The 10,104-nt window shown below is 39.7% G+C and overlaps 1 protein-coding gene across 1 annotated transcript; it reads left to right on the top strand.

The window, feature by feature from the left end:
• The first annotated feature begins 2,568 nt into the window (after window positions 1-2,568).
• LOC149644122 (uncharacterized) lies at window positions 2,569-4,423 on the top strand. The gene is made up of 4 exons (XM_089850358.1): window positions 2,569-2,874; window positions 2,930-3,071; window positions 3,123-3,496; window positions 3,555-4,423. The coding sequence occupies exons 1-3, from the start codon at window positions 2,821-2,823 to the stop codon at window positions 3,410-3,412; spliced, it is 486 nt and encodes a 161-aa protein (XP_089706484.1). The 5' UTR covers window positions 2,569-2,820; the 3' UTR covers window positions 3,413-3,496; window positions 3,555-4,423.
• The last annotated feature ends 5,681 nt before the right edge of the window (window positions 4,424-10,104 follow it).

Raw genomic sequence — 10,104 nt, 5'->3', positions numbered from 1 at the left:
AATATGATCGTCTGAATACTTTATTCACTCATCGTCAAAACCTTATATACCGTGGTTTGTTTAAACCACCTCTTAAAAACTTACCACTCAATCTCCCCCTTATACAAACATATATGCAAATGGACCTAAATATATAACCGTTGTCATCGAAATCTCCATATTTTGCATATTAATAACATCGTAATTAGGTGCTTTTCACGGTCTCTATGGTTACTTCTCTCTGATAAGTGGTTACTCACGCGGAGAATATGATCGCCTGAATACGTAAGCCTATATACTAGAATTACCGAAGCCCCAGCGTCTTATCATATGAAATACATGATGTCGCTGACGACGACCTACGGTTAAACCACTCTTCAAGTCTTCAATTACCAGCGGACATATTCGGGGGGTGTCCATTGAATTAAAATTAGCATGGATGTCGCATAGCACCCCTGACTAGAACTGCCTTCCCATTATGGTTACAGATAATTTACCAATTACTTGTTCCGTAAGCGAACCAACGTCTCCCGAAAGCCAATCAACACCGTCCAAAAACGATCCTACACCGGCCAAGGCTGAACCCATGCCATCCAAAAGGGATCCTTTTCAACCACAGGAGGTTCCCGCCCCTGACGAGAATGATTTTGCCTCCAATTCGGGGAAGATGTTAGCCTTAGGGGATGCGATTCTAAGTGCTAGATTCACTCCACCCGATTGTCAGACAGACCTTGAACGTTTTATGACACCTCTCATCCCTAGTCTCATCAAATATTTGGAGCAACAACTTATTAGGAAAAAGGGAATTAAATGGAATATTATAATTCGAGTACGCTATATTAAAGCATTACCCAACGGTGAAGAGATAGAGCACACACCATACCTACGAAGTACAACTAGGACTACGCTCTTAGCGGATTAATTTGAAAATCAGATCAACGGGTGTGTTCAAGCTATTTGTAATCAGATGCAAGAATTCCAGGAGCTAGGGAGCAATTGGGTGGTAGATAAAATTCTTTACCTACAAGTGGATGTTATCAAGTATCTCCCCCTCGTCACAGGCTCCTACATAGCCACCCCCGAGGGGCTTAGAGAAACAAAGAGCGTTCTCAACATAAAATCACACGATAGTATGTGTTTTAAATGGGCTTGCCTAGCCCACCTCCATCCAGTTGAGTTGAACGCGAATCTTGTCTCGAGATATAAGCAATCCTATGAAAAACATTAACATGTACCAAAATGGGCCAAGCCTCGCATTGTGTCCTTTCCGCCGTTAAACGCTCTGAGATCCCATGTAGAGCCAAGTCTGCTTTTTTGTTCTTATTCAATCGCCAATTGAACAATTATGTTATAAATTAAGTCCTTTTCCTAATTAATAACCAATATTCTTTGTCTCTATCATTATTATACATCTTTGTTCGTATCAAAAATATCGTGACTTGGCAATCGCATGTAGGTAATAATGAAAGGGAGTCGAGGGGATATTCACTAAATCGTCGCCGATTTTAAAATAATCGAAGGGATGTTCACTAAATCGTTTATGGTCGAGTGTATATGTACAAGTTTATAAGATGAGTCATGCACACCCCTATGTACACGTTTATAAGGTAGTTACATGCGATTGCCAAGTCACGATATTTTTGATACGAACAAAGATGTATAATAATGATAGAGTCAAAGAATATTGGTTATTAATTAGGAAAAGGACTTAATTTATATCATAATTGTTCAATTGGCGATTGAATAAGAACAAAAAGGCAGACTTGGCTCTACATGGGATCTCAAAACGTTTTACGGCGGAAAGGACACAATGCGAGGCTTGGCCCATTTTGGTACATGTTAATGTTTTTCATAGGATCTCACTTCTTTTTGTTGAATCCTCTCGTTATACTTCGGTAGCTGTATTAAAACAAGACCCTCTCGTTGTACTTCGTTTGCCAATATAATTGCTAACGCTTGTCCATATTTACGCTGAATTAGCCCTTTCGACCCCTAGATAATATACAAAAAAGAAAGTACGCTATATCCTAATATAAGTATGTAGCATCAGTTACGACCTTTACGTCCTTTCAACAAGAACACACACTATTTCTGTTGAAAAGACGACAGCGCCATCTAGTTTTAAAATAAAGAACTAAAGAACAATTTTATAAAAATTTCGGGATGTTTTAATTTTTCTGTGCTTTATAAAATAAATGAAAACAAAATCCTGAATTTTAAGTTTCTATCTACCCTAGAAGTACCTTAGAATTTTGATGATCGGTGAGTGAGTGACAAAATAAGGTAGATTTCACCTTCGATATTTCGAAAAGTATAAAGGGTAGGAACTTGAAATTTGGAAACTATTGCTAGGATTGACAGTCCTCGCGGCAAGCAAAATGTCAGACTTTCACCTATACCCAGCACGTTACAATGGTCTTAAAAGTACCGTGAGTTGCTTCGAGAAAAGGATGTCAGTGCTCGACTTGGCGGGGAGCACTGCCGTGCTCCCAGATATGAGAACGAACTAGACTCCACAATCTTAAATTAAAAAACTTCGAGGCTAAAAACAAACTATCGATTAACGTGTTTGGTTGGGATGGTGGGGTCTTCCCCCGCTACGTTAGTGAACAGGTAGTTATCGAAGATAGGGAGATTGATCTCCTGCTTTTGGGTGAAAAAGAAAAAAAAACATTACTGCCTCATTCGAAGCCTAAGTCGTCTTCTAACACACTTCACCAACCACAATGGGAAAATATATGTATGTAGAAGATGCTTGCATCGGTATTCCGGACCAAACGCAAGGAAAAATCACATCGAACATAAAAACATTGCTCAATCCATGCGCCACAACGAATTGAGATGCCTCTGAAAAAACCTGTTCTATATTTTGAGAAATTTGAATGGATGCAGAAGGTAAAATATTTTCAAATTCTATTTAATTTCCTCATCTTACACCATATTCATTTAGTGCCCCTTCGTTGTTTATGCCGACTTCGAGAGCATTTTAAACCGTTATCAAACTTGTACAAATAACTCAACACTTTCCTCTACTACAAAACTCGCCGAGCACGTTGCCTGTGGATTCAGCTACGTAGTAGTTGGACCAGATGGTACGTCTCCAGCTTCTTATCAACAACCCTGTTTATAGCCATTTTCTCTAGGTAAGTCTAGGCTACCCGTCACGTATCGTGGAATAGACGCTGTCGAAGTGTTTCTCGAGAATTTGTTGATGGAGGAGGAAAATATATTGGAGATTCTACAAAAGAACATTCCGCTTGACTTAACCACCGATGAATTAGAAGCCTGTAGGAAATCAACAAACTGTTATATCTGTGGTGGAGTTTTGACGACCAAGGATTATGGTGTTAATGACCACTGCCATTTAACAGATGAGTTTAAATTGTTATTTGTTGTGCGAGTCCCGTATTTAATTACCCTTAATTTTAAGTAGTTTCAGAGGTCGTGCCCATAACAGCTGTAACCTCAAGATGCGGATGGACAAAAAAATCCCGGTTGTTCTCCACAATATGTCCAAGTAAATAACACCCTACATTATAAATACAAACTATTTTCATAATCCCCCCCCCTTGAAGCTATGATTCTCATCTGATCCTGCAGAAGATGGGTATTTTCAAGGAGCAGGATATAACGGTCATCCCAAATAACTCTGAACGCTATATATGTATTGGATTTAGCTGCTTGCAGTTTATAGATTCAATGAGATTTATGCCAGCCTCGTTGGACACCCTAGTTCAAAATCTAGCTAAGGATGGGATCAATAAATTTAGTATCCTCGCTGCTTCATATAATCCTCAGTAAGTGGGTTTAGCCCTCAAGAAGCTATCGTACCCCTATGACAATATGGACTCGATGACACGGTTTAAGGAGACGCAATTACCCCCTAAAGAAGCATTTTACAATATTTTAACTGACGAGCATATATCCAATGAAAATTACCGACACACTCAAGAAGTCTGGGAGAAATTTGAAATTAAAAATCTAGGCGATCTTCACGATACATACGTTCAAATTGATACACTACAAATGGCGTGTGTTTTCGAAGAATTTAGGGCCATGTGTTTGGATTATTATCGTCTAGACCCTGCACACTCATACACAGGACCTGGGTTGGCTTGGGAAGCTGCCCTCCTAAAGACGGGTGTAAAATTAGATTTGTTGTTGGATCCTGGCATGCATCTATTTATTGGTAGCTACATTTAAATTTTTTATCAGTATTTTCCATTAATGTTTTCCCCAATTGTAGAACGTGGAATTAGAGGCGGTGTATCCCTAATAAGCAATCTATTCGCTGAAGCCAATAACAAATACCTCCCTAATCACGATGAGTCTAAGCCCAGCAACTACATCGTATATTTAGATATAAACAACTTATACGGTAGATATATTCATTTTAAAATTTAGTAATATCGAGCTAAACTTTAATTTCCTACACTTAGGTACCGTTATGAAGGACTACCTCCCGATGAACAATTTCGAGGAAGATATCGGTTGACATGTTTTCCCCAACCTACAAATTTCTAATGGCGAAGAACGGTCTCCCCTTAAAAGACACCATACCCAAACTCGTACCAACTCTAGATAGCAAGACGAACTACGTTATAGATTATAGGAATCTTAAATATTATATCTCCCTGGGTATGAAACTAAAAAAAGTACATCGAGTACTATCGTTCGGTCAAGGACCTTGGCTTAGTCCCTACATTGATTTCAACACGGAGAAGAGGAAGATCGCTACTACAGAATTTCAACGAGACTTTTTTAAGTTGATGAACAACAGGTATAAAGCGTACCAATATAACTGAAATATTCTTTTTTTATTAACTCCTATGATACATTAGTGTTGTCGGCAAAACGATGGAGAATTTGCGAAATAGAATCGACTTTGTCCTCGTGCAGACAACCGAAAAGGCGACTAAAAAGCGTCGTCACCCTCCTTTCAAAGTTCATAGTATATCATAATGAATTGGTTGGAATCCAGCGGGCTAAAAAATTACTCTACCTAATAGACCTATATTCACCGGCTTCTCAATTTTAGATCTCGCTAAGTTATTTCTGTATAAATTTCATTACGATTTCATCAGAGAGAAATACGGAGACCATGCCATACTACAGTTCACCGATACGGGTATAATAGTTAACCTTTAACGTTATTTTTCCCTGACTATCTTCATTCGTAGATGGCTTAATGTACGACATCAAAACCGAAGACGTGTACGCCGACTTCAAGGAGCATGGTGATCGGTTCGATTTCTCAGGCTATCCAAAAGCACACCCACTTTTCAACGACGCCATTAAAAAGGTTCTAGGTAAAATGAAAGACGAGATGAATGGGGGTATTATTAAAGGTAATTTTCCCGATTTTTCTATACCGAATACGTGTTAATGAATTTTCTCAATTAGAATTCGTGGGACTTCGACCTAAGCTTTATTCCATTTTATCGGAGGTTGGAGAAAAGCAGACCGCGAAAGGGATCTCTCGCCGCGTTGTGAAGCGTTCTATCCACCACGTGAATTACTGCGAATGCTTATTTGATGCGGAAGAGACTTTCTGCGTCATGAAAAGGATTGTCAGCGATAAGCATAACCTATACACCGTCAGCCAGAGGAAGAAGGCGCTATCCGCCTGCGATAACAAGAAATACATTCTCCCTGGAGGGATACGAACCCTATCTTATGGTCATCGATTAAAAAGAAAATTTAATGACCGATTTAAAGAACTAGAAATAGGAAAAAATAAATAAATAAAAATTTATAATTTTATTAAAAGTTTTTGTACATGAATTCTTTTATCACAGTGTCATTAGAAGTGTATTCTGAAAAATTGCTTATTACGGTACACTTTATATGCGATTCACACTCCTTTTCAGTCTTATTATATGATTATTGAAGCGTTTCGTGATCTTCAGATCATTCTGGCGTTGCCTCTGGGAAAACCCATCCAAAAAGCTTTTAGTAATTTTCTTCAAACTTCTATGTATAATATACAAGCCGCTGTATTGCCCACTAACTTTTCTATCAAGACTCTGTAGTTGCCTCCTCCCACACGACCATTTCTTACAATGTTCCGATAGAAACAATCTTATACAAGGTATAAAATATGGCGGCAAGCCGAAGCTATCGAAGTAGTAACCCACACGTAGGGCGTCTATGTAAATGGAAATCCAGTGCGACCCTCGTCTATGGTGTTGATCAAAGTTTCTAACGAGAGGCATTGGATATTTAGAAATCTTATGGGGGAGCCTATCCGAAGCAAAAACTCCCAAAAAACTAGGGGTTTTTGATAGGGCGTAATTTAAATCTACTGTGTTTGTTGCTGACATTAATAATCGACAATCACGTTTCTATTTTTATCAACTTGAATCAAGCTTTGAAACTCGGGTAAGGCGGTCGCAAAACCAAGATCTAATCCTAATTGCCCATGTTTAACAATATTCCAGAAATTGGAATCACTAGCCGAAATATCAGGGGTCAAATCGAAAGCATACAAGGTGTACCCGTTAGCGTACTCAAAGGGGGATATATCGTTACCGTCGTCCTTACAATGAATATTACACCCTGAAAACAAGGTGTGGTACTCTCTCATAAACAACTTTTTAGTAAAATTCGGTGTTAAGGCTTTAGAAGGTATCTGATCGTTATCCACATACAAAGCTAAATGATTCAAATTTTAATTTTTAAAGTTAAAGGGGGTATGGGTGTAGCTACCCTTGAACGCCTTGTTGGAAACTAGACCGATTATGACGCGAGTTGGAAGGGCACCTAGATATATATTGTCGAAACTCTGACTCTGTGTGTACGCTGACAAAGTTTTCGTTTTTATCTCGGTACGCGTAAGGTTATACTGGGCAGCGCCTCTAGCGAGAGCAGCTTCATGCGCCAACAATATTTTGGGAGCCAATTTAACCTTGCGAACATTTATACCATCTTCTTTAAGCGTTATTTTACAACCCGTGAGAGTTGTAGTCTCTTTAAACATCAGCATAAATTCATCTTTGTTTCTTGAGAAGCTCATTTTAACATCCACAGCATTCACCAGATATTCAGGTATATTAAACACATCGCTAAATACGGGGCAGTAAAATTCGATATCCACAGATTTTTCGATGGATTTCTTTCTGACAAGGAAACCGCTACCAGCTAGATCGTCCATCTTACCCGCCTCGTCTTTAACCCAACCTGCGCAAGACAAATGCGTGTTTTTAGCGGCTGGTCCGTAGTTTAGGAGGGATTCGATGTATGTACGATATGAGTAGTTGTTTGCCGCCGGTGTTACGAGGGTGGAGCCAAAATAGATTTCACAGGTTCGCCTTAAGGAGTGAGCCGCGTTATTTATGAGAGCCACCACAGCATCGTCTGGTAGAATCCCACCATCATCTTTGGTTGCACTTAGTCTGGTGTAATGCATGGTTTGCGCTACATCGGTGTAATAATCCCCGTTCCCGGGGATGAGGTATTCGACGGTAGAGCTGTCATTGAGTGCTGATTGGGGTTTACACCAGGTCCATTGTCCGTGTTCGATACTAGTTTGGGTAGGTGTTGAAGAAAATATTGAGTTCACTCTTCAGGGCTTGAATGGAGAGCATTTTATCGTGAGAAAATGTCGTGTGGTTTCTTCTTTGCTCCCTTGAGAGTAACTGATAGTCTTTTCAGCTTCAGCCTCTTTATAACGCCTGACCCTTTCTGAGGGTTGACGATATTTCCATAGTCTCGTTAAATCGACGCTTGGCAGCCGATTTTATATTCTGTCCTTCGACTACATCGCCTAATATTTTATATCCCGTCGTAGCGGCTTTAACACCTAGATATTTAGCACCTTTAACTAATAACGGTTTGGCCCATCTAAACAAACCCTTGAGCAAGCCTCCTACTCCATGACCCTTTTGGTGTGGTCTCCCCCTAAAAACACTTGAAACCCCTCCACCCACCTGGTCGAGGTAATACGACCGGTACTAGCAACGATGACCTAAGACGTCTGGTTTAGGCATGGTCTAAAATGAAGTTTACAAGTTGTCTGTCCGAACTCTAATGCCGTCGGTTGACCCAAGCTCGTTCTTATATCTATTTCTAACGTCTCAAAATAACGTTTAGCAACTTTAACATAGTGAGATGAATCGAATGTTTTAGTGACTATGGAGCCATGGGGCTTATCTTCAACACCGACAATACGAAGTAATGGCGCTATCGTATCGCCTACCAGTTCATTGCTTACTATATCGGAATAGACAAATAGCTGATCCGGTATGAAGAAATTTAATCTGGCGGGTACGTCGCTTCTCAAATTTATCTCAGATTGATCAGGAGGGCAACTAAGGGGCATAAGATTATCGATATAACCAAGGAGTTTAGAAAGGACCGGGGAAAAGGCTATCGACGTGTTCCGTCTTACAAATACAACCTTGTGATTGGTGAGGGGGTCGCTGATAAAAGAAAACCGAGATGCGTATTCCCACGACTCGAGGATACGGTACAGCTGTTTCAATAGCACGGGTTATAACCGCTGTGTATGGTGAATATATCCCCTATGGGGGTGGGCTTTTCTACGGTATCAACATAATTCACTACACCACCTTTCTTAAAAACAGCTCTGGAACTAGGATCGGTAGATTGAGGATGAACCGTCGGTTTTTTACGAGATATATCAGTAACCGCTAACTCCATGTAACCTTCGCCTTCCTTAACATTATGAAAGGATACTGGATATATTATCTCAACTAGAGCAACCTCCCAATGTCCCCCTCCAATTGTTTACATTTTGATAGTTTGGAAGAGTAGCAGGCTGTGGTATTTTCGTAAATTTGGATACTAGCGTTGCTAGGAAGCGTTAGGTAGAAGGGAGACTGCATCTTGTGCATAAATCCAACTAGACATGGACTCCGGGTATCCTAACCACTTTTCAAAAATCTCCTTTTGTTTGTTTCGAGTACGTCGACGTAAAACCTTCTCGATCCTGTACGTTACGGGTTTATCTATTGACTGGAGCTCTCTAGCATAAAACACGCCTTTTGTAGGATGTTCATCTAAATCCTCCAATCTGAATACAGGAGGGTATCTGTCTATTTTCCCTATAATCTTAAAAACTTCCATTGTAAAGTTATGTTCATACCCTTTCTCGAAAACCATCTTGTTAAGAGAAATTCTAACGTAGTCCCCGACTTTCAAATCTATCGTATTAATATCTGCGACTTTCTGTTTGAGGTATTTTCCGTAGAAAGTGTCAAAAACTTGATGTGCGTTAGTTTCCGTAACCTCGGAGGGAGCCATTTTCATGGTTGAGTGGAAGGAATTATTATACGCCTGAACCAAAGCCGACAATACATCCACATACCTCTTGGTATTGTTATGCGTAAAGTACCTATACATACGCCCCTTTAAAGTTTGATTAAAGCGCTCGACTAGACAAGCCTTTATATCATCGTTCTCGGTAGTGAAAAATGCTACCCCTTTCTCCTTTAAATAATCCTGAAAAAGCTTATTCTTAAACTCTGTCCCTTTATCCGTCTGTAACTTCGATGATAGTCCATCCTTAAATATTGACTTTAACGCGGATACCATCTCCAACCCAGTTTTTGTTTTCATGGGTATTGCCCACGCCTTTCTACTGAAACAATCAATCACTGTTAAAATACAGGGTGTTTCTGATAAGTCTGCCATAAATCAAGGGGCGTGTTCTTTGGGTCAAACTGAGTGGAAAGTGTCAAAGAACATGTGGTGTACAAGAATTTGCAACGAAGATATGGCCCCCCAAACATTGGCCCCTAAAACAAGAAAATATTCGAAAATGTAGACTAAAACAAATTCAGCCTTATCAACTTGTTTAGAAATATGAGACAATTTCAATAGTTTCCCTCTAACATCGTTATTGAACTTTCACCTGGCAGAAGTGTATTAAATGAGTAGAAGTATGCCTACTCTAGTAAAGTAAATTCAAAGTATCATGGTACCTTTCGGTTGGTATTACTTTTATTCTTAACAAGTTAACATGGACGTTACAGGTATTGTTCAAAATGTCCACCACCGGCGTTAAGACAAACATGAACCCGTCTTTCGAAAGATTCTTGGACATGTTGGAAGATTCCTGGCATGTTCCTGATTGTTTGACAACCTTCAATAATTCGTCTTCGC

The sequence above is a fragment of the Phalangium opilio genome, unplaced genomic scaffold, assembly GCF_054372755.1.
Source record: "Phalangium opilio isolate 3A_F unplaced genomic scaffold, DU_Popi_V2 ptg000090l_1, whole genome shotgun sequence".
NCBI lineage: Eukaryota > Metazoa > Arthropoda > Arachnida > Opiliones > Phalangiidae > Phalangium > Phalangium opilio.
This window is presented reverse-complemented; position numbering and strand designations above follow the sequence as displayed.

Excerpts from the sequence above, each read along its gene's own strand:
- LOC149644122 (XM_089850358.1), top strand. The coding sequence starts at position 2,821 with ATGCCTCTGAAAAAACCTGTTCTATATTTTGAGAAATTTGAATGGATG. Across the intron at positions 2,875-2,929 it reads AATTTGAATGGATGCAGAAG|TGCCCCTTCGTTGTTTATGC; the intron begins GTAAAATATTTT and ends ATATTCATTTAG. Across the intron at positions 3,072-3,122 it reads CGTAGTAGTTGGACCAGATG|GTAAGTCTAGGCTACCCGTC; the intron begins GTACGTCTCCAG and ends CATTTTCTCTAG.